We start from the raw sequence: 25,673 nt of genomic DNA on the forward strand, positions 1-25,673 counted from the left end.
CTAATTCCGTTTTGGGGAAGAAGAAAAAAATCTCCATTGGGTGATTTACAGTGACAAAGAGAAATCTCGAACAACCCTCATTTATTTATGGTGGTATTGGTCAGAATACTGGTTACTGATTTGGACACACATTTTAAATACTCGTGTGTTTTCATAAAGTAAAAGATTAAAAAGGAAGATTTAGTCTTCATACTGTTTAATTATATGTTTTGTTGTAGTGTAATCCCCGAAAAAAGTGGACTGGAATGGATAGTAGTTGCAATCATGCAATACATCTCACATTATTGCCAATAATGTCAACATGGAGTTTGTAAAACAGTATTAGCTGATTTGCACAATGCTTGCCAGAAATTGGGCACGTTTCTGGAAACAATAAGTCTTTGCTTCTCTGCAGGAGTGGTGGAAATTGTCCTAGCTAATGTGGGCAAAGGGAAATAGTAAAATTGCCCACTATTACGTGACATGATGCAGGGTGGTCTGGGTTTGCCACTGGGCAAATGCATTATTCATAAAGTAAATGTTTCTGTCTAATGAGCATTTAATGATTATTCTGCATCAAAGACTTGGTTTTGGGTAAATGTCCTTTTGGCTATTGAGCCAACTTTTTAAATGAGGAAGAGGGAGCACATGAAAGCTTTGAAAGGAGACTTTTTGGGCGCACTCCAACTGCCTGCTGCAATTACCCCACAGACCAAAAACTACTGTTTTATTTCACGTTAGATAACTTCTGCAACGGTTTTTAGTTTTATATATTGCATTTTGGATTCGATGACAATCACATGAAGACGAAGCTTGGAAAGTTTCCTCATCTTTTTAGATGTACTCAAATCTTTAAGATTAGATTATATTCTTCCCCCAGCCCTGCATTTGTTTTTGTTTTGAGGGCAAAATGTGCACAACTGGTTGAAGAATATGGTGGGTATTATAGGAGGGCTGGAGCACTCCCTTCTAATGAAAATGTGGATACAGTATATTACATGATATTGAACTGTAAAGCCTAACAACACATGTTCATTTATTGTTAAGCCTCTGCCATGCTTTTAGCATATTTTAGACTTATTGGTCAACCAAATAGGCATTCTCCCAATTTACCGGTTACCGTTGGTGTTTTGGGGATTATATAACCCACGATTTTCTGGATTTGTTTAAAAATGTTCATGATGCACTGACTCATTTTTTTGTCTGTGGAAAAAAAAAATAGAAAGAAAGAGTGGAGTTTTGTATCTCTCCTCGGGTGTCGCTCCTCTCCTTCACCCTGCCCTGCAACACTGATTTTTCTTTTTTTTTTTTTTTCTTCCCTCCTCAGCCGAAAGAGAAGAGTTGGAGAGCCCGGCTTTGGGTGAACAACACTATTGTAGGCTGAATGCACTCCGCATAACAGGACAGGGCACGAGAGAAGAAAGCGACACACGCGCAGATTCAGATTGGAAACAGATATGTGAAGATCTTGAATAGCGGCAGAGTTGGAGTAGTCAACAGTAACCGGGAAAGATGGCGAGGACACAGGCTCGCACGCTCCTCGCTCTGGCTTTACTCGGGCTTTTCTTCCTGGAGGTCTCGGTGAAAGGAGAGCTGCAAGGAGAGCAACAGGAGGAGGAGGAGGAGGAGAAGGAGAGGTCCTGTCAGGGCGCGTTCGACCTTTATTTTGTTCTGGACAAGTGAGTCTCCGATATTATTTATGGCTTTGTTACTTTCTGGTCGTTGCGCATTGCCATGCGACCTCGGAGTTGTTTGGAAACGCGGAGCGCATCAGTGTGGCTCCTCTATTGTCGCGGTCCTCGAGGGGAGGGAGGGAGGAGGGGGGAAGTAAACTACAAGGGAGCTTGTAAAAGTCGGAAAACCAACTTTCACCAGCTTGTCTTTTTTTTAATGTGAAAACCTGTTTGAAAATATGGGAGGATACGACTACATGGGGAACAAATCCTCATGTTACCTCTCAATGTTTATCTCTTTTTGTGTATATCCATCTATATATGTGTGTATATATAGGTATGCTTGTATTGTCAAAGGAGGACAATGGTTCTGGACATTCGGGGCATTCATTTCTTTTTGTCCGGTTCAAAGTATCGAGGCTGAGTTTTACCCACGGGATGTGGGCAGGGCGAGCAGGATGGATAGAGTTTCAGGCTGATGACGCCTGCGGACACAGCTGCAGCAGCTGCCCCACAGCGGTGCTGCTTTCAGCTGTTCCTCTCTCCATGGATGTAGTCCCACAACATAGAGAGTGGACTACAAACAGGGATCACTCTTTAGCTCTTTCTTTCTTCTTTTTTTTGCGCACAAAAAAGAAAGATGTGCCATTTAAAATGAAGGCTTAATCATTTGTATAAACAGGCCCCTCATAGAGCCAACAATGATCTTTTCATGTTTGAAAAGGAGTAATAAACTCGTTTATAAGGACAACATCTGGATTGCAGCTACACAATTATGTTTTCTATGTTTTCTCTTTCAGATAAACTTGGTTTGTAGGTAATTGCATCCTGGTTTCAGATGGTTGGCAGGTCTCTCGTTTTCTGAGAATAGCGTCAGAATACATAATGTGAAGTTTGAATTTGCATTCTCCTTCGCTGGATTTACAAATGTTCCACTTGATCTTTAGAACTACAGACCAAACGTCAATGCTGAATCAAATTTCTTCTTCTTCAAAACAATAGCTAATGTATTGTTTGGAGTCTCATACTTGCAGTCTAAACCACCGGGATACCCAATGACCTTTTTATAGCTTTTAAAGATGTTAGTGTCAACTCTCAGGCAAACCCCAATCCAACATTTGGTCCGCTTGGTAAACCAACATAAAAGCAAATTTGTCCACCTCAAAAGTCTAAACAAACATCTCCTTAAGCTTTTTAAGGCCTCAGGGTCAGTGAGTGTGTTTTCCCTTTTTTTCTTGGCATGTGTGAGCTTGACAGTCTCAGGTTGTAGTGCTATTCAGGGGTCCCCACATGTTTTAATTGTCATTTGTGTTATATTTTGGAGTTAAGAGAGTGTATGCCCATGTGAAATGACATGTCAAAACATGTTTACTGAGCAAGTAAAAAAGTGATGGGAGGATAACAGACCAGTCGGTCAAAACACTTCATGAATAGAAGATGTAAGGATTTTAGAACAATCTTCATTTTCAACCATTTAAAACTACAATAAATAATAATTTTTAAAAAACCATGTAGTTCATGTACATGAACTTTAAAAAAGAGCATTTTTGAAATGAGAATTACTAAGATCAACAAAATATTTTAGAAAATATACTATGAATTGTGAGTTGTTCATTGCATTTTGAATATTTACAGACATTTCAAAAGGCAAGGTTTAAGCATGACGTGACCATACGTTACAAATATGCTCCTATAGATGAGTCTTAGCAAAAAGCATGACACCCATACAAAAATTCTAAATTTGAGGACGTGAAGAAATGATCACAACGATTTGCCTCTGCACAAGTTCTATTAGTTAGAAAATTATATAATCACAGTGATTATGTTTGTTGTAAGCTTCAGGTGAGGTAATCCGAGGTTTCTGAGAAAGATCAGACATGTACATTCATTCAACAAGGAATAGAGAACCATTCAAACATGCATACAATTTTATTACCTCAGTCAGATAATGTATATTTATAGTTAGTTCCATCTGCTAAGTTAGCCAGCAAATCATGTAGAAACATGTAATTATCACACTTACAGATCTTACCATTGGGAATGTATGCTGTGAGCACCAGCGTGTTTGATAACCATAATCTGATAAGCTGTTCTATGAGACACAGACCTGAATTCAACTTCATTTGATGAAGCCTACACATTTGAGGAGGCTCAACCTGCACATCATCCCAATTGTTCTGATATCATTCAGTCTCTGTAGTTTATCCACCTATTTTTCTCAAACCCCAGCTGTGCTATGCTGTAAAACACCCACCTTTTGCATTTAGTGAAACATATAATATAGATTATAGTGACCAGCACCAATAAAAACTAGTATTGTTTTGTCTCAGTGGTTAATTTCTTCTTATTCCTTTTTTTATAAATAATAAGTAGTCACATACACATGTCATCTTGTTCAGGAGCCATGAACAACATGATGTAATGCAGTAAGAGTAGGTGTGAACATAAACCATACTAATTATATAAAATGTACATTTCAATCTGGACACAAATTGCACCCTGGACTGCACTAACAGGAGTAAAAACATGTGAAGATCAAATGGATACAGGAAGCTGCAATAATCACCAACTAATGTTATAATTGTGAATTTTCAGACTTGAGTTAGTCATGCTGATGATCCAATAAGCAACATAAGCTATTGTCGATTTTAATGCCCTCTAATAACAGGTAAAAAAAAAAAAGCTTTTTATTTGTGAAAGCCTATCCACTGGCTTTTAGAAGCAGCTAAACTCTGTGAAACGTGTTTTATGACATTAGCAAACACGAGTTAATGAGTGAATTAATGGATTAAAAAGCTCTCTGGCGGTCCACGTGCACCACCTATGAGCTGTGAGGTAAACTCTTTGACTGACATTTTCGTTTGGTCTCAACATGTTTGACGGTCTTTCAAATGTCCCTGCCAACATCTGTCAGTCCTCTTCTCTCTTTACCCTTTGCTTCAAAAAGTTTAGAAGCAGCCTGAGGAGCGTGGCCTGTCACGCATGGCCAACTCTGTGGTGCGTCTCTTGTTTGTGTGAATGTCTGGACCTGCAAGCTCCAGCAGGCCTTCAGGAAGCTGCTGATCTTTCGCCCCAGATTTTTGCTGACTATGCTTGCTTGCTTTGCGGATCCTAATTGCCGCGCGGTGACTTAATCGGATAGAGAACAAACAAAATCTCTTAGATGTCTTTCACGAGACCTCACCTCGTCAGTGTTTGTCTTACGTACATGTTTGGCCTTGAGCGCGCTGTGCGGAAGGCTGTGAGACGTGCTGAGTGGAGAATGTGTGCGTTCTCCACTGGATGCACCTCGGCAAGCAGACACAGAATGAGCATTAGAAAAGCCGAGCTACCGTGAGCTCCCCACATTCCTTCACTCCCTGTCTGACCCACACCAAGTAGCAAAATACCAGGCGGCGTTTTTTCCCCTCCCGATCTGGTTGCCCACAATTGAAATAATAGGTGTTTTGTTTTATGGTTGGGTTCTGAAAAAGAGATTTTGTTTCACTTTTTAGGGAACATATTGCCAGTGAAAAGAAAACAATCTTTCTTCATAACACACGAATGCAGGTAGAGTATTAAAAGAGTACTCCATGATATATGCAGGATTTTAGAGCAAATAAAGACACATCCATCCATCTACTATCCCACTGTATCCGAGTGAGGGTACCGGGGTCCTGGAAACGATCCCAGCTGACACTGAGCTGTGGCAGGGCTCGACCAAGACGAGTCGCCCATCCACCACAAGGCTAACAGGGAGAGACAACGCACACTCATTCATATCAACAGGCGAGTTAAACTCACATAATAACTTCAAATGCATGTTCTTGGACTGCTGGAGTAATCTCAAGGTAATCATTTATCTGAATCATTTACAGCTACCCACCATTTGAGGGGGGGGGGAACTCAGGGAGGCTTTTTTTTTAGCACTTTAGCAAATTATTTTTCATTATAAATATTTCATACGTTTCATCTTTAATAGAACTTTCATTAAAATGCTAAACCACAGAGTGTTATTTATGTATAGTTTAATACTGCAAACATGTAAATAAATGCCATTGCAACCCATTTACATGTGATATAATCAATTGAGAAGCTTTGTATTGATCCGAATCATCCATATTTCTCCAGTCATAGATTTAAAAGCTCCATAATTAACACATTTCTCGCTCAGTTTCTGTAACAGATTGGCTACGTGGTATTCAGTACTACTTTCCTTCATTATGAAGTTACATTTCCAAAGAAACCAGCCTAAAACTTACTGAAGCCATGTCTGCATTAGCATCGCAATTTAACCATGTTGTTATTATGAGATGGTCATGAATGCGCAAATATTAGTACGAAAGAAACTGAAAGAAAGTAGTATGATCACTTGACTGATGTCGGATTAAAACACAATAAATTCTTGTTTGAAACGCTGCATCTAGCAGATCTATGATTAAGACATGATTGACAGTAGTTAAAGGATTTAAGGATTATTACCGTCCCTATTTTTCCCGATTATCAGAAAATAGAGTGAATTCTAGGAAGAAGAGTTTGTTTAACCTGGTCCTCCTGGATCACAGCATTTGTTTTCCCTTCTCTATTCGATTAGAAGCTAAGTGCACCAGGAAGTGACCTGTTAAATGAGCAATTCAACGGAGCCATCATAAATCACACCAGCCTTGCGCCGCTCTGAGCACAGTTTTGGTGTAAAAGCTGTTTGATGTTGCATTCCTCCCATACACTCTTGCACCTTTACCCCCTGCGGAGCGTTCACCCTGGGTCCCTCTGTTGTTCATGTCTCAGCCTAGTTTTGTCAGCAGATCCCCAACCTGTTGTTGGGCTGGCTGTGCTTAGTGGGACCATCTGTTCCACCTCACAAACACACACACAAAAACACATATCCTCCACACAGAGGCCAGCTGCCTGCTGCACGGTCCCTGCTAGAGGCAGACTGCTACATCTGTCCTGTCCAACCTCAACCCTCTGGCCCAGCAGCAATTAGCCCCCATTAGCAGCCCCATGGGACTGCGTTTCATTAGGGAGACTGTCATGCACACAGTAGCGTGGAGCAGGATAACCAGCAGAAAGGTTACAGTCTAACGGAATGGCATGTGATGGACTGACCGGGAGATTTTCCTCGTAGTGGATAATATAACATGTTAATGTTGTTTCTCAGGAGCAAATACCTGTGTTGCAGAGTTCTATATTCCATTTTTTTTTTTCCTAACAAGATTGTGTTTGTGTCTTTTTCCAGATCTGGCAGCGTGAAGAATCACTGGATAGAGATTTACTCCTTTGTGGAACAGCTGGCGGAAAAGTTTATTAGGTACGGGCAGGATAGGCATTCGTGCTTTTGGATTCTTTGATTCCGGCTTTTGGTCAGTGTTAATGTGAAAACTATTTTGTTCGTTCAGCCCCATGCTGAGAATGTCCTTCATCGTCTTCTCCACACGAGGAAACATCATCATGAAGCTGACTGAAAACAGGTAACAGCTCTCTCCACGGTGGGATCTTTGTTGTCGTTACTCTTGCAACATACTTTTTGATCTGATTTAATTTAATACAGCCTTCTAGTGACCCTCTGACCCTGTCTACAAAAACAAAGGAGCACGCACTGTCCACTGTGGATGCACTTTAGAACCAATTTTGAATAGTAGTTTCTTGCCAACTTCAATCTATCTGTACCTCCCATATTAAGAACATTTTTCAATCTCTTCGGAAAAGCTTTCATCCATTGTATGTGATTACAATATGTTTTTTTTCTCTGCAGGGATGCCATCACTGGAGGCTTGCTGGCTCTAAAGAGAGTTATCCCTGGAGGAGACACGTTTATGAATCTTGGCTTGGAAATGGTACGGCTGCATTTAAAGTCTCCATGCATCTTCAGAGTCAGCAGAAATCACACTGGCTTAAGAGTCATCTTCTGAAAATGCCTAGGGAGGGTTAAATGAGGCTGGCAGCTTGAACCAGGATCAATTAGGTAACTCTGAGCTCTAGGTTGGAGCATAAGATGCATGTTGCATCTTGTAAGTGCAAAGCTAAGCATTTAAGCAATGCACTTGAATTATATGGTTATTCATATTCGTGGTGTTTCTCATCTTTAAATTTATAAAGGAATGCGTTTTGATACATAAATGTGCATTTATAAATATATAAATGATTTTTAAAAAAGTAACCCTAACCCAATGATCTTGATAGTGTTTGTTAGTACAGCATAGTTGAACCCAGCGGTTCCCAATTCTTCCTCGAGCCCCCCCCCCTGATTTTCTATAACGACAGATGTGGATCTCCTCCTCCTCCTCCTCCTGTGATTGGCCGACACATTAACAAAACTAAAAACTGGTTCACACTCCCACTTTTCACCAACATACAAAAGCTGAGCTTTCAAAATGTGGACTTGTAATGCCATAATATTAAATGTTATTCCAATGCTGTTAAAGTTGTATCAGCTCAAATTCCAGAAACAAAAAAACAGTTATAAATGAACATATTGAAATGTTGCCCCACGTCTTAATGGAAAAGTTCAAGTTCATCTTTTCCCCACATTATTGCATCCTGATAGTTACTGTGTGATGTGGGATTTAAGAATGAACCTTTCAGCTGTACCAACATTTTAGATATCACCGGTTTTCTTTTGTAATTGTGGATAATCGATGACGCTTTCTTTACAATTACAGGCTAATACACAGATACATCAGGAGAAACACGGTATGACCAGTTCCACACACATCCTACATTATAACACAATGTGTCAGAAAACATGACGCCTCACATCGACGTGCTTCCTGCAGGGACTGCCAGCGTTATCATCGCTCTGACTGATGGAGAACTGAACGAGTGGCAGTTTGACACGGCGCAGCGAGAGGTAAGACGTTTTATCGAGGGAAAGGGTTTTGGGGAAGGGCCAGAATAATATTATGAACACTTGAGTCAACATTGCTGCAGGGCTGGACTTTGTCACTGTCGACTGCCGGCCTGCCAGCTGTTTGTTAGTGTCAAGTTTATTTATTTTTTGATGGTGCTTTCTACGGTTTTCATAGTTTTGAAAATCAAGACACATTGCCTTATTGAAAATGTCCGATGTTGCTTTGGTGCATGAGCAACGGGAGAATGTGAGTCCGTTTTCTCACTGCTAGGACTGTACCACATCCTGGTTTTCTTTGGTGAACTCAAACATCACATAACCAAACTTAACACAAACTTGATCTCTGTCTCTAATGACTGACCAGATAACAAATACAAACAAACCAGAGGGTATCGTTTATTTTCAGAGCATGCCTTATTTATTTAGTCAGTTGTTGTTTTTTTGTACAAGAAACAATATTTATTGTCTTGCTTGCTTATGGGAAATAGCTGTGTTTTTCTCTGTAAAAGTGCCTTGAGATGTTTCTCTTTTTATTGGTGCTATATAACTAAAATAGAAGTGAATTTAAGTTAATTAAAATGCAAGTTTTAGCTATAAATCAGATTGTAGTGTAAATGTAATAAATATTCATTAAAGTTACACAATAAGTTATATGAAAAGCGATAAGAGTAACAGGTATGACTAGTGCAGTTCTATATACCTGAGCCTCAAACTAGCTCACCTCTGATAATGCTATTTTTCCCTATCAATCCCAAAGGCCTCGAACAACAAATCCTTTGCAGCAGGATCTTAGAATTGACGGCTTCAATTTCAATCGATGTGTGAGATTTGGCTTCCCTGCTCAACTCAAATTTTAATGTGTGAATTTATTTTATGCGTACTGATTGATCTGCAGATGAAAATAGTTTCAATCAGGAAAATGTTTTCTGACTCAAAAATATTTTAGCAGAAGAGGAACAGTGTCACACCAGTCAGTTTGTGCACTTTGAATCTACAATTTTAATGTCTTGCTGACTTTCTGATCTCTGCATTTTAATGATTTCCTTGTCTTCTTGCAGGCTCAGAGGGCCAGATCAATGGGTGCCATTGTATACTGTGTAGGGGTCAAAGAATTCAACCAGACCCAGGTAGGATCCAGACAGGAATGTTTAGATTGCCGCAGGATCACACACACAACAAACAACAAAGACATAATTTAAGGGGTTTTTTTTCTCGATTTTCTAGCTGGCAACTATTGCAGACACTGTGGAACATGTGTTTCCTGTATGGGGAGGTTTCCAGGCCCTCAGGGGAATCATCGACTCGGTATGGCACAAACATACCACATGTACATCTTTTAAACACTCACCCACGCAGCGAGAACCATAAATATTATGACGCTATTCGATTGTAGCATCGTTTTGTTCTATCTCTCTCCCGCCTTTTTAGATCATTAAAAAATCCTGCATCGAGATCCTGGCAGCGGAGCCGTCCAGCGTGTGTGCAGGAGGTAAGAGGTGTGAGGAAGGAGCATTTCCCCTCCCTGTTTAAAGCGGTGACCAGTCACGGTGTGTGATCGTGTCAGATGACAGCCTCTGGAGTGGAACATGAGGTTGAGTAATCGCGTGGACGCCGATGACCGCAGAGTGACAGAGAGCGTATTGTCACTCACGGCCGGGGGAAATTAGCATAGCTGCTTCAGCACAGCATGTGTGCAAAAAAGGGGGAAGGAGGGGGCTGGTGCTGGTCGGAGGAATTAACCGAGACTCTTTAAGCATGGCTGCATCTCTGGCCTAGTTTGCCAAATCCTATATGCTAAATAACCATTTCGGTTGTTTCGGCTCCCTCCTCTTCCTTACCTTTTCATTTTCGTCCAGCTCCTCTGTCTCTAGATAGCTATTTAAACAAGAGGCAGGAAGAGGAGAGCCAAGAGAGAGCGCATTTATGGGTAGTAGGATGGATGAGCTTTGACATGACCTTATTAGGACTCACTTAAGAGAGTGCATTTGCAGCCCTGCTACCAAGGCAACCAATGGAGATTAACATCTATTATGGGATATGAAAGAAAGGAAAGGATATGAAGAGAAGATGTTCGGTCCCTAAATGTTGCTCTAAAAAGGATAAAAGAAAGCGGCAGTGCTAAAAGAAATTTTAAATTACCTTCGTTCTCTTGTGAAATTACTGGCTTGAGTGTGTTGTGACTTGGCATGTGCCCAAATATCATCCAAACAGCCTCATTTATTATTCGATTGATGAGCAGCCTAATGGTCAGTGAACTAAGAAACTGTGGACCCACTTTAACCAACGTCTGACTCTGGCCTAATTACTTAAGACTGTAATGTGCTCATAACACACTTAGCGTGCCTCCATGACTTTATGTGGAAGGATAAAATAAATGTCACCCACATCCAAAGCTCATATTCTATATTTTCAAATGCTTTTACATTGCTCTGTGTAGAAACAAATAATTGCTAAATTCTGTACATATTTATGTGTACTGACGATAAGACACAGAGGCCTGCATATAGTCTTGTGTAAACATCCACTTATCCTGAAGCACATGTGTGTCAATATGTACACAAATATATACACACACAAACTGAGCCTTTGCATATATATTTTGACAGTCCCTCTATCGCCCCGTTTTTCCTCTTTGCCTGCATGCAGTCACATAAAATATCGTTCATGCACTGCACCAACACACACACACATTTAGATGATCTTTCGTTAGCTCGTACGCACACGCACACACGTCCCTCACATTGATGTGAAGTGACCAGACCGATGCGCCTGCAAACAGGCCATCAGACTGGACAGTGAACGTTGGACCACACTATCAGACATGACAGCACTGATTCCCAACACACACACACACACACACACACACACACACACACACACACACACACACACTTAGACCTTAGATCTGACGTGACAGGAGAGATTGCTGCTTTCATTAACGTCTGACCCTTTTCTCCCTGTTGTCCCTTCCTGCTTTGCCCCTCCCTGCCCTTTACTGTCCTCTCGCACTAACGTGATTGAGGAAATGCTGTTCGGACAAGCTATACCCTTTTTTCTGTGCGCACACACACGCCATGTGTCTCTGTTATACATATGTAGTAACACACAGACGCATTCATTCAAATCTTGGCCTTGTCAGACAACCAGGTGAAGATGAAAATAGACACATGGCCGCAGAAGGCCGACAGGACAGATGAGCAGCATATGTGTTGTACATGTCAGCAGTACAGCACCAGTTCCTGCCCACCATGTTCCTGACAGCACTGACCTTTAGCGCATCAAGCTCTGGTGTGTGTTTGTGTGTATGAAGATTGATCCGTCATTGTTTGATTTTTTTTTTTTTTTCGCCATCTATAGTTATTTTTTCACATTTTTAAACTGTAAAATGCCTTTTTGTGAAAATATGTGACTTGGATATAAAAGACTTCAAAGTAATCAATGTGTATATGCATTTTCTCGTTAAATTCTCAAAACTAAATCAGAGTGGACAAGCTTGATTTTATTTTTGGCGGTCACAAACGTAATTTCTCACAGTTCTAATCATATCACAACGTTCAGCCGCATAAAGGGTGTGTCTGTGTGTGCACGCTGTCACGGTGTAGCGCATGCTTTTCGATAACAGCGTTGTTTATAAAGAGGGTGGCTGCGAAAGCATTAAGGCATTAAGAATTAGGAATGATTACTGTTATGTCCTCAAAATCCTGTTAACTGCATATTGTAGTGGCTACAAACCATATAAGCTTATTTATGTTTCACTATATTGTGGCAGACGGTAATTATCATTCTGCGAGCTGTGGCTGTCTGTCTTTCCGGAGGGCAGGAAGTAGGAGAGGGCATGAGACATGGCATATATTAAATGTTTCGGCTGTCCATAATGAGGTGTTGCGGTTGAAAGAGTGCATGTCTGTATAAACTAATGTTGAATATAAGCCAAAGAAATGATGGGAGTGTGTCTGCGACTGACTCACACACAAAAATTAATTGAACATCTGCAACCAAACACAACTGCAAGACGTCAGAACTTAACACATGGAAGTTCTTTCCTCATCAATGCTGTGTAACTCCAACATGTTTAGAAATTAATAGAGTTTAGTACTGAAAATGCTCCAACTTGTATTTATATATATATTCCTTTGTTTTATCTTAATTTAATTTTCTTAAAATCTATTTAGTATGTCCTTACTTTTACTCCAACCAATTGCCTCCAATGTGTGTACTCCAGCACTCATTGCATCATCTGTAAACATGTCGAGATGTACTGGCATCTGATAATAGGTTGTTTGTATAAAAATCTTTTTGACTTTCAATAGCAGCTTGTCTGACCTTTAAAGAACTACTGCCACGTATACACTCACACCCTGTGAGGTTTTTATCCAGTGATCTTTACGCTGGGCCTTTAAATGTTAAAGGTGTGGCAAATGTTCACTTCTATTAGATGGGATAATGCTAGAGGAAATCTCAATGCACGGCAAGCCACACAAAGTGAAGCACACGGCGTAAACATCCGCGTAAACCTGCACTGATGTTGAGAAAGCGCCTACATGTTCCTCAGGAAAAAAATACACATCTACATTTGTATGTTCTGGAGATTTTCATGCACACATCTGCACATGTGCTAATGCCACGACATGGCGCCATAGGTAAGGTCAGACCTACTTTGACAGTACTGTGCTGTTGTCAGCCCTGCAGGCACGTTTTAAGCAAGTGTTTTTTCCCTGCTCTTTAACATATGCTGGGTAGCAGCCACATAGACACTCCAGCATATGTTGGCAAGCTTCTGTCAGCGCACTTTAACAGCGCCTAAGGAAAACTAAAGGTCAAAGACAAACACACACACACATACACACTCATTTACACACACCTTCTAGCTACTTCACAGTCCGAGATATTTGTGAATAGCAGCACTTTTAGCATGCGCACCAATGGAGCATATTATGGCCTTTCCACTTGACACGCACAAACATACGGATGCAAACAGTGGCATGCAACATGTTTATTTGATCAATGTTACCACATGAAAGCAACAGAATCGTTGTCAACATTTCCTTTAATTATGTACCAGCATTTTGATTCTCCATCAAAATGAAATTGAGGCATGATTGTGATCTTTTATGTGATCACACACACACACACACATACACACATTGCCAGACACACAAAGATATGTGTCTGTTCCACAGTTATGCATGAGCGTGCATGTTTCCAATCATTTCTGAAAACACCTGCAATCTTTTTTTTTTTTGTCTTTGTCTCAGAGAGTTTCCAGGTGGTTGTAAGAGGAAATGGTTTTCTCCATGCCAGAAATATCAACCAGGTCCTCTGCAGCTTCAAACTGAACGACACGCACTCTGTCGGTAAGTCCATGCACACAAACAAAAGGTCAAAGTTGCGTACGTGTTGCCATGTGCACGTCTACAATGTATTCTACATCTGAACGGAAGTTTATCGTCAGAACAATATGCTTAATGTTGTTTGTCCTGTTTGGGCCACTTTAGTCATAACTAATCATGAGTGTTGGGGGTTTTCCTTGTGCAGACGAGAGGCCCGCTGGAATAGAGGATACATTTCTGTTGTGTCCGGCTCCAGTCGTTGAAGAAGTGGGAAGGTAAGCTGCTCCTCTCTTGTGGCTCTTTCCACCCATTCACTCCCCAGATTAGTTTTTTTTTCCCGAACTATCCACGTACAGCTGTAACACAGATATGTGCCAGCTGCACTCAAGTTTCTGTGTGGACACAGAAGACTGCTGTCCTTGAACAAATTAGGGTCAAAGTCATTGTGTGTCTGTGATCAATCAATGTTTGTCACAGCTAACGAAGCCAGACACTAATCACAAGGGGACAACAGGAGTAGAGCCCAGGAACACGACTTAATGAGAGTCTGCTTGAGAGACTTTGTAGCAATCTGTGTGTGTGTATGTGTGTGTTTGTTGTCTGTAATGTTCCCATTTTCTGTGCGGTACTTTGGGAGAGGAAAGTGCGAGTCGAGTGTAAACTTTCCTTTGAGGGTCTCCAGCTTGGCCTGTGGTGATTCAGAGAGACTGAAGCCGCAGAACAAAGCTGAAGGCCGAGCTCAGAGAGGAATGCGGCCCGGCAGCCTTCCCGATCCCTCCTGCCTGCAGTCCTGTGCATAATTATACACTCAGGCCTGTGGCCTCAGACACCTCCTAGTCATCATCTGTCTTGTTTCTGTCACTCAGATTTCTGCCATGATTTGAGCCTGTCTTGTCTGCCCATGTGCTCAAAGATTTAACAACCTGTCACACGACAATATATTGTATTCACACCTCAAAACAGGGGTGACGCATAACCTGCTGATCATTGTTTGGGGTTCAACATAATGACATAAAGACAGCACAATACTTTCACAAATCATACCGTGCAGCAACTATCCAGTGATTTTGTCTGTGAGTGTCTGATGACGGCTGCCAGCACGTCTACATAGCAGGTGGAGCTGCTCCTCCTGAGAGCGCTGCAGAACAGGGAGCGTCATTACACACTGCAGTGATGCCTGAAGGAGGCGTCCCACCATGTAACGCGGGCCCATTAGAGCAGAGTCAGCACTGACTAACACCCTGAGTGCTGCTAAAGAGGAAGTCAGCTGTGAATGGCTGAAGGGCCCGGAGAGAAGGCCAACAGCTGGCTGATGAGTTCTGGGCTGCGATGCGAGAGATGTGGAAATATGTGGTGAGGCGAGTGTGTGACGCTGCACAGCCTGGACAGGTGTTACAAAACCCTTTCTTCTGAATAGTGGGGTGTTATTTTTCGAAGTCCGATGGAGATCATCAGTTCTAGATTAAGCCTACATTACAAATACATATCATTGAGAACATATGCTCATGATTTGCTCATATTAATATGTTATACCAAGAAATCCATCATTTATGTATCAGGCTGAATTGTATCATTACAGGTAAATTATAGGTAAAAGATTCTTAACTAATATTACAGTCTGGCAAACATTTATTGTGACTTTCTTTTGCGACTGAAGATTTTTTAAATTATTATTATTAGTTTAAAAGGAAAACTTTAAAGTAGAAAGACAAGTTGGTTTTTTTTCAATTTAGCATTTGACATGTGCTGTTGTCTCATGTGTCAAAACAATAAAAATGACAATAATTAACACATTGTCATCTAAAAAGTATAATCTTGTCATCCATATTCAGACTTTTCTTCCAGTTTTTTTTATTTTATTATCAACATTTTACAAATTTGTAATCAAAACTGTACTTTTCCTTCACTTTCAACATTTGGGGCTCACTCAGAAAGTTTTGTCATATATCTTGTCATTATTAGTGTTAATGTAGCTCACGCTCAAGAATTCAACTTTGATCATATTGACGTCGTCTTACAAGTGCAAAAAAATACTCATCAGCTCATTGAGAACTTGGTAAACCTATCCATAGATTTAGACAGATACCAGTGAATCACACCAATTGTCTGAAGATCACTTCTTAAAGTACATTTTCCACCATATCAGTCAAGAAAACAATCATTAGCTTCAGCTCTAAAATCTATCCCTGCATGTCAGATCGTATTATAGATGAGCTACTTCTTGGTTTGGGGTTATTAAGTCTATACATCAGATCTCAGGGAGACTACAGCTCCTAGCATTACCTCTTTACTCACACCCCAAAGACCCTCGCTCACCTCCTGCTTCACCCAAGTCGCGTTGTCGCCTACAATGAAGTCAATGACGCTGCCGTCACACAAATCTGTGTTGACTGGGAACCTTCCGGATGCAGCTCCCCCTTCTTTGAACCACACACACACACACACACACACACACACACACACACACACACACACACACACACACACACACACACACACACACACACACACACACACACACACACGGGGCAAATACATCTATAGCGGGCAGATCGATGATTGATAGGGGCTGAGATCTCTCTGTCAGAGTGGAGCTGATAGCTCCTCGTCTCCTCTCTGCCTGAAAGGAGTGTCGACCAAATAATGAGAAAGGGAGGGGGGTAACAACAGGAGGGGAAAAACGTGGAAGAATAGATTAGTGGCACCTGCACTGCCAATTTCCCACTTTCAAAACAGTGTCAGTATGAGTTATGAGGCGATCTCCAGTGGCGTAGAGAGGACAGGGGAGGGGGTGAGGTACCGAAAACAGAGTCAACGATTGAGGAAGTGAAGAGAGTGTCTCAGAAGGGAGGGACATTGCTGAAGGGATGTGGAACAGGAAAAGCCTTCCTCTGACCATCCCCCCACCCACTGTATCCTCCCCACCTCGGTGCAGTGACCTCCGCCTAGCTGCCCCCCCTCAATTCTGAATCCAAAGCTCAATGCCCCACTTGTCTCTTTCGCCTTAAACCATTGGAGCAGCTTGAGAGGCCTTTCTCCATTCTTCCCCAAACCCACAACTGGTGTCTAAAACCCCGACCATCCAGTTGTGCATGTCCTTCTTTTGTCCATGCATTTGAAAAGTTTCAAAAATCTCTCAACTGAACAGTCTGTTATCTTTCTTCACTCTTTTAGCCACGCAGTTATGGCTCGACCATGATTTGTACACTGTCGTCTCACCAGTGAAAGTCGTTTCTTGGCTGTCTTTGTGCAGTAACAGATACTCCTATCAGCTTTGAAAACTGGTGTTTTTTTGTTTTTTTTTTGCTGTCTGTGGTTTTTTTCCACATTAGAGTTCTGGGTCTGATCCAAGCTGAGATTTTTTCTATGGGTGGAGAACTTTGTGACCTCTCTAGAAGCTTCAGCTTTGAGCTTTTGTCAGCAGATCTTTTTGATTATAAGACAGCATGTATAGGCAAAGTTAATAGAGGAATGTGTCTGACACTTTGGGAGAGTTTTTTTTTTACAATTTTTACAGTGGCCACAGAGGATCATGGCTGCATTTAAACATGCAGACACACTGTGACATGCATTTGACCGATCATGGGTTTGTGTTCTTCAGGGTGATCTACCTGCAGGTGAGCATGAATGAAGGCCTGTCCTACATCACCAGCTCCGTTCACATCACAACCACAGAATGTGTGAGTATCGTGTCTGTCCACAGCAATACATAAACATTTCTCTCTCTGTCTCTTGCACGCATCCTTATATGAATAATCTTTTTTTTTTTTTTTAACAACTTTATGTTGTCTTGGTTCTCTTCTCTATCTCCTCCTCCACCTCCTCTTCCTCCTCGCTCGCTGAGGTCTCCTCTGTTGTGTCTGTCATCAGAGGAGGCTGTGAGTACTCTCGCCTTTAATTTCCCCCTTTTTCACCTTCATTGTATATTGATTTTGTATAACCATGCTCTGCCTTCTTTGCAGTTTGATGGCACCATAGTACTAATATCACTGCTGGTGGTCTTCCTCTTGTTGGCTCTGCTGCTGATGTGGTGGTTCTGGCCTCTCTGCTGCACTGTGGTAAGTTCAGATCGCTGTGGTTCATTGTGATTATCAGACTGAATAAGAGATGTTTGTTTAAGGAACCGGGCCACATTGAACCATTTTAACTTGAATACTTTTGAGCCAATTACTTTTTTTGTACATACTGAATATATTTATTTTCTAATTTTTAGGTGATCAAAGAGCCTCCACCACCTCCTCCTCCAGAGCCAGTGAGTCACCAACCGAATTAAACTGCACTGATGTTTTAATGCTGTTGGGTTTTTTTTTCTGAATCAGAGTTTATTGTGGGTTTTTGTTGTCAATCAAGGAAAACAAAGTTGAAATTAAAATGATAGGCATATGATAAAGGAATTCCAACTTACAGGAGTCTGATGATGAGGATGGGATGCCTAAGAAGAGGTGGCCCACAGTAGATGCTTCATATTATGGAGGAAGAGGAGTTGGTGGCATCAAACGCATGGAGGTATACACAATTAGTCTCACACTGTGTTTGTGTATGAATTTCTTTTACAGGTTTATGCAGACATAAATTCTACTACTGACTTGATATGTAACAAGCTGAAACAAGCTCCCAGTGACAAATTAAATGAAAATGGTCTCCTTTGGTTTTCTCCAGCAGTATTATATTCATGTGTTTATCATGTTGTGTCATGTAAGTTTTCAAGTGATATAAACAGTATACAGTACTTTAAATATTGACAAATCTTATGACGACAGAATTAATTTTGCATTTCATTCATCCTTCTTTTATTGCAAGTCTCAGAGGTTGGGAGCTACTCCCAGGTGAGATGGGGTGAATTGCAGGGGTCACCCTGGACTTGACATTTCAGTTATGTTTCATGTCTCTTCAAAAAAAAAAATCATAGGTGCGATGGGGGGAGAAAGGCTCCACTGAGGAAGGTGCCAAGCTGGACAAACCGAAAAATGCTGTAGTGAAGATGCCAGAACAGGAATTTGAACCTTACGAGCCAAAGGCTCGAAAACCTCCCCGCCGCCCTCCACAGCAAAGGAGGTGGTACACGCCCATTAAGGTATTTAACATTGTTGTCAATGATCAATACGTTGTCAAAACTTGAGTTGAGTCTGGTTTCAGTTTTTTTTTTTTTTTACAGCTCTCATTCTCAATCTTTTTTTCTTCTTCTTCTTGCAGGGGAAACTTGATGCTCTGTGGGCTTTGTTCCAAAGAGGTTATGACCAGGTATCTCTGATGAGACCACTACCCGGAGACCAGGTGAATCCACCTCTCATTTTCTGTGTCAAAGCTAAAATTTAGTAAACATGTATAATTAGGAGTTACTGCTCTGCCTGATAACTCGATGGATGATACGGTCTGTTGGGAACAACAGACCATCTGCATCCTTCTTCTCTCTGTCGCATAAAGACGTATGTAACACATAGAAAGTTTTATAATACAGCAGCACAGTTCTGGATTTCTGTGCACACACAGATGCCCTCATTCACAGTGCCTCAATGAACTATTGATACCACTCCCTTCATCAAAGCTGCAATTGTGTGACCACAAGGAGTACTGTACTTTTCCGTACCCTTCGCCACGAAAATCACTTCCTATCAAGTTTCCAAACAACATGATATACGAGAAGTGATGTTCCTAGAAAATGAAAAGAAATACTACTTTGTCAGATTTTGTCTTGTGAAACAAGTTTCATGTGAACCTTTATTGAAGCTCCTGAAGTCCCAAATGATGATATCACTGTGTGCAGCAGAAAGAGAGTGAGCAGAGCCGTCCCTGTTATCTAACCTTGACCCTTTGAAAGGCGTCCCAGAACCCCAGAGACATGTTTTCATCATTGCACTGGTTGTCATGGGGAAACATCTGCTCAGTTGTAAATAGTGTCATTGTCACTTCTCATAGCAGATCCCACATCAATGTCAAATTTATTGATTTCTTCTTTGAATGGGGTGATTCAGTTTCTGTGTGTGTGTGTGTGTGTGTGTGTGTGTGTGTGTGTGTGTGTGTGTGTGTGTGTGTGTGTGTGTGTGTGTGTGTGTGTGTGTGTGTGTGTGTGTGTGTGTGTGTGTGTGTGTGTGTGAATCTACTGTATCCCAAGTCTGTAAAAGCGGTGGCCATCATCCAGTTTTTCCATCTTTTTTTTTTTTTTAGCAGAACAATCGATCCCTGTCAGAGCAGAAGTTTTTAGAGTCTTTGTTAGTCACTTTCCGAGGGGCTCTTGGTTCACAGAGTCACTCAACAATGACCCCTGCAACTCCTTTCACGCGCCATTAACTGCGGAAAATAAAATGCGACTTTTCACATGTGGGGAAAAAAAAAAGGGATGGGGAAAATCCACTTTTGTTCCATTGGGGATAGTCATTTAGATTTGGTGGCTAATAACCATATCAAACATGACAATCACTAGCCGAAGTGATGGCATTGATCTAAATAGTGAGTGAACTTCTCAAAGCAGTGATATCAAATGCAAAAAAAAACCCCAAAAACTGCTGCTGAGCAACTGACTGCAGTCAAATGATAAAAGGCCGTCGAGGTGGCAAAAAGTGCAGCAATAACCAGCAAGTTCATGCTTCACTCTGTGCCTTGTTAACCAGCAGCTCAGGAGGCGCTTGTCCTGCTTTCTCCCCGCATTACTCCCACTTCACTGCCGCTGCAAACAGCCGTCAGACGGCTGCCATTTTCTGCCACGCTCCCTGTTTGCATTTCATCTCCCTTTCTCTGCTGTGTGTGTGTGTGTGTGTGTGTGTGTGTGTGTGTGTGTGTGTGTGTGTGTGTGTGTGTGTGTGTGTGTGTGTGTGTGTGTGTGTGTGTGTGTGTGTGTGTGTGTGCATGTGTGTGTTTGTGCCACTGTAACATGTGTGTCAGCCCTCCTGAGTGAGCGTCACACAAGCAGATGGAGAGTTGAAAGGCCACGAGCCATATTGTGACAGACGAGATTCCCTTCTTTTGTCTCATGAGCTGATGGCAGTGATGGGCCCCGTCATGCTGCGCAGGCCAGACCAGAGGGCGGTCACCAAGATCCTCCGTCCTCTCGCACAAATGAGCCCGCCTCCTTCCTCAGACCCCTTTTTGCTTCCCGTCATTACCTCGCTTGAAGGGTCATTTCACCCAAAATCCCACAAAAAATAGACTTAAGATATTCTAACTTGAGTTTCCAGTGCCACATGTCTACCACTACTGCAGCATGGTGGAGCTGAATTTTTATTTTTATATATATATATATTTATATATATATATATATATATAGAGAGAGAGAGAGAGAGATTTTTTTTTTAATGCTAAAATCATTGTAAATTCAGTTCATCAGACCATCACAATGGAAAGTTATTGTGTTCATGTGCCAGAACTAGTCTACAAGTTGCTCAAGTTTTGAAATGAGAATATTAAAAAAAGTTTTTTTTTTTTTGTTTGTTTTGTTTTAATATCAACATCTGTTTCAAGTGATTTTATTGGCACTCTGCATATTCCAGAGAAAATGCTGTCAACTGTTTTTATAGGGACGATTACTTCCAAAAGATATTCATTCCAGCCAAAACTGTTTACAGCAAGGTCTTGATCATCAAAGCAGTGATTTTCAAACAGGCTTACTTCACCCTAAGGGCTGTTTCAGCTTTTGCCAGATATTATGTCGACGAATTGTGCGTAGCTCAGCTAATTTAAACAAATGTAATTACTGAAATGAAAAACAGTCCCATTTTTATAATTAGAAGTAAAATTAAACACAAGAAAGTCTTAAAAGTATGTTCAACTTAATACAGTGCATGTATTGTTTATGTAACACCAACCAAAAAGCCACAAGAGCATTGACATCATTTATCAAAAACCTAAAAGAGCAATCAAGTTCAAATAGAGACGTGAAAGCATTGTGATGCAAGTGTGTGAATTTTTTAAAGGACACAAACAATTTCTTTGTTGTTTTATTCTGTTTAATAAAGCATTTGTACCATATGTACTATATGTACCTGGTATTGTGTCCCTTTATTAATATGCATCCAGTGCATTTAGTCACTGCGGTGGGACATTAATACTCAATGGCTGGAAGGTATGCCAGGACTTTATAGGGTTTCACAGAAATCCAGTGTCTCATTCACAGACTTTGATTTAAGGTTAAGTAATCCAAAATACATATTGAGAAATACTTATAATATCACAGTTTTATATTTGGTGACAGATTAGCAAATGGTTGCATTTGACATGTTTTTAACTCTATTCTTGTAATTGACTTTTTAAAGTATGTTGTAACAAAATCCTTCTCAAAATCAGTGCAGATAAGCATATTTACAACCTGGAGAATTTCTAGTTATTTGTGCTGAGGTTTTTTTATAATCACATAAACTATTAAAAAACATTTTACATGACTCCTCCAGTTACATCCATTTACCTCAGTAAACGTAGAGTCAGAATGGCAAATCTTCTCAAAATAAATGTAAAACTAACCTATAGAGTTGCTTAACTCCTGTGGCTGTACATTTCTCTGTACAAGCATTTCTCCTATGTGAGTGAATTTCTGTAACGTCATGGAAGGTGACAGGCAGAGCTGCCAGGTCAGATCTGTCTCTGCGCTCCCTTCTTCTCTAATTTTCTTTACTGTAATGTTGACTAATGCGCATGTGCATCTGCTTCCTCCACACATCAACAGACAGTCTGTTTTGTACATGTTTGTCTGCGAAAAGCTGGAAGGCAGAGGGGAGGTCTTGAAAATCCAGGGGCCCGGAGGTAGAAACTTAGGCTATTGAACAGAGGAGTGGTGCAAACAGGGACACTGCAGGAGTCCTCGGGGTTTGTTTTTCTCCTCAGAAAGAGAGTTTGATGTAAGGAATTCTTCAGAAGGCAAATGAGACACGATAGCTAAAAATATACACAGAAAGACTGACACATCGCTGACCAATCGCACAACTCATCTACGTGTCATCAGGTTTATAGGTTGGGTTTTTTTTTTTTTAATGCAGTGTAGCCCCTCCAAACTTTCTCCCTGTTATTCATGAGGCGGAGGTTTCATTCAGGCCATATGTTCCGGTGGAGGCATGCTTACAGTCACACAAACTCACAAACACACACATATTCATGAGCTTGTGTTCTCATTGTGTCCATATGCTCTCTCTGGTGTTGTGCTGTTCCTCCCAAACTGGCCTTTTCACTACCGCCCCACAACAAGACCGAAGCAGTCATACACCCCCCCCCCCCCCGTCTCACACGCACACACACACACACACACACACCCAACCCGGGCACCCTCAATCAATTACGCACCACTCATATACGCACACACTAACACACAATGGCCCTCTCAGTCACAAAGCTACTGCTGCTGGGCTTCTCTTAATGGCCCCTGTGTGACTTTAGGGCCTCTCTGTTTAATAAGGTGTTATAATCAGACCACCAAGGGTCCGTGACACAGAGACCTTCTCTCCATCCTTCAAACACTGACGGAGCAGGACAAGAGTTAGTGTGTGTGTGTATGCGTGTAGCCTCAATAAGGACAATAAGAGAAATGTTCCATTCTCCCCAACTTGTAAATTACGTTAAAGAAAAAAAAAAAGGGGGAGCTTCTGTTAACTATTGTGTGGATATTTAAATCCTCTCTTTACATTCCTTCAAGTCAGGCTCATGTGAGACATAAACCACTTTCTGTTCAGCGTCAAGAAAGACAGAGTCACAGCAGAGGCTCCGAGAGAAGAGGAGGGGAAATGGGGAAATGTGGAGACTGCATGAGCTGTGTTTGTGTGTGCGGGTGTGTCTGTGTGATAACTCTGTTAGGGCCTGTGTTTGCAAGCGTCGCGGCTATTGTAGTGCAGGTGTGGACAGGGGACAGAAGCAGCTCTGTGTGCCCTCTCGGGTCTCGAACACACATGCTTCTGTGAACAGAGCTGGGCAAAGCCTCACATGAGCCATTTTGGCTGGTGGGTCTTAAAAGCTCATTGATTTTGCACAAAGACGGACTGTATTTCAATTTGTATTCTGCACTTAAATGATGTGTACTTTGTAGTTAAAGCGTCGTCTGACTGTGTGTCCCCCGCAGGGTCGCTGTATAAATTTCCAGCGCGTCAAAGATGGAGAGTCCAACCCAAACCACCAGGCAGCTCCCCGTGCGAGTTACTCCCCCTCGCCACCGCCTTCTCCTCCTTCTCCTCCTCCTCCGCCCGTCGAACAGCAGCCTTTGGTCTCCAATTCAGTTCCCCGGACCAAGCCGCCATCAAGAGGGCCCCGTACCACGCCGTCCTCCCGCAACACGCCGCCCTCCCGTGCACCCCCTGCCGGCCCACCCCCAACTCGAGCACCCCCAGGGCCTCCGGGACCCCCGCCATCTCGACCCCCACCCAGGCTCTAATGACGGACAAGGCCTCCAATAAGCAACTGATGTGTCACCTCATTCTGTTAAAAAAAACAAAAACAACAACAAAAAAACATGCCCTCCTTCCACCACAAAGACTCCAAGACTACATAAAGTCTTGATCTTAGAAGCGAGGAGCTTTTATGTGACGCTCTGTGCTTTGTTGCTGGACAGCAAAAAAATATTTATCTGATTTTAAAATCAGCCACTAAGTTTCATCTGACGTTTTTCTCAAGGCGTAAACATTATCACAACAAACGAACAAGCCCAAACATATAATTACGGTAGTTGATTAAGCCTGTAGAATAATAGATGTGTTGTTTTGTCGAAGTGGTCAGAGTAAGTGCAATCCTTTGTGGAGTTTACTGTTGTTGAAAGTTGTACAAATGATAGAGAAGTTCAGAAGAAAGGAGATAGCGAAGTGAGGTGTGTTACTTTTTCTTTTTTTTAAGGTTCACCTTTTATACCAACAAATCATGATCAAACTGTACCCTTAAAGCCAAAGAAACTACATCCTAGTTAAAGCTCTGTGTAAAAGTGAATTTGGTGTAACTGCAGGGCAGTTCCCCCAAATTTTATTTATTGTAATACAGGCCCTGTCTGCATCAATTCTCCATTTACTATCACTGATTTTTTATTTTTTTTTTATTTTTACTTTGAGTAATGGGGATCTAGATGGATATTACAATGCTTTCTGCCATCTCATGTATTAGTGGTCATTTCGACACCTTCAAGGGAAGACGATTGCATTGAAAATGTATCTTCAGAGTTCTTCTGTATACTGCATTTACTGACCGAAATGATCATTGCATTATTTCTTTATTAACTTTTGTGTCTTGAATAAAAAGTTTTTTTAATGCCTCAGTCTGTTATTTTTCATACTTTTATTTCATGGTGTTATATTTAGGAAGGCATGACTTAAGCATACATCTAATTCACCAACACATTACGGTCACTGCAGCAGATCTTATGACACTTATTAGTTAATGGACTATCACAAGATGCATCATGTGGTGAGGTAATGTGTAAAGTGGTGCTCTTCCATTAAACTAATTACACATTTATATCAACAATGTGCTGAAGTAACCTTAAATTCTGAGATTTGGAATCCAGTGCTACTTAATTATAGTTCAGGGAGAAAATACTGCTTCACTTAAGTCATATCTTCATTGTTTTACGCCCAAGTGGTGCCATATCTACAACGGCTATGAAAAATAAAGTAATGAGAAACAACTTCGGAAGTCCTCATTGCAGGTAATGTAGACTATTTAGTATGCAAACGTAGCTGCCATGCCAATGACAGATCTGTGAATGTTGAGTCACCCCTGGGCAGCTGCTCCATCCTTCAGAAACGTTGCATGACGCGTTAAGCGCAGACATATGAGGACTGTGATCAGGAGGTCAGTCCGTCACTTACATGACTCACGTTACAGCGACCAGCGTAAGGAAGTGATTCACGTGAGAACGATGATAAATTACCAACTCCTGCCGAGAAACAACCTACAGCTTTGCTCTTG

The 25,673-nt window shown here is 41.4% G+C and overlaps 1 protein-coding gene across 1 annotated transcript; it reads left to right on the top strand.

Annotated features, from left to right (window-relative positions):
• The first annotated feature begins 1,353 nt into the window (after window positions 1-1,353).
• antxr1d (ANTXR cell adhesion molecule 1d) lies at window positions 1,354-25,007 on the top strand. Its single transcript, XM_080508036.1, has 18 exons — window positions 1,354-1,658; window positions 6,871-6,942; window positions 7,031-7,102; window positions 7,387-7,468; window positions 8,294-8,324; window positions 8,408-8,481; window positions 9,540-9,608; window positions 9,706-9,786; window positions 9,910-9,970; window positions 13,737-13,835; window positions 14,017-14,086; window positions 17,413-17,491; window positions 17,774-17,869; window positions 18,025-18,063; window positions 18,219-18,317; window positions 18,721-18,885; window positions 19,005-19,085; window positions 23,845-25,007. The coding sequence occupies exons 1-18, from the start codon at window positions 1,492-1,494 to the stop codon at window positions 24,151-24,153; spliced, it is 1,746 nt and encodes a 581-aa protein (XP_080364162.1). The 5' UTR covers window positions 1,354-1,491; the 3' UTR covers window positions 24,154-25,007.
• Window positions 25,008-25,673: the final 666 nt, after the last annotated feature.

The sequence above is a fragment of the Blennius ocellaris genome, assembly GCF_963422515.1.
Source record: "Blennius ocellaris genome assembly, chromosome: 13".
Lineage (NCBI taxonomy): Eukaryota > Metazoa > Chordata > Actinopteri > Blenniiformes > Blenniidae > Blennius > Blennius ocellaris.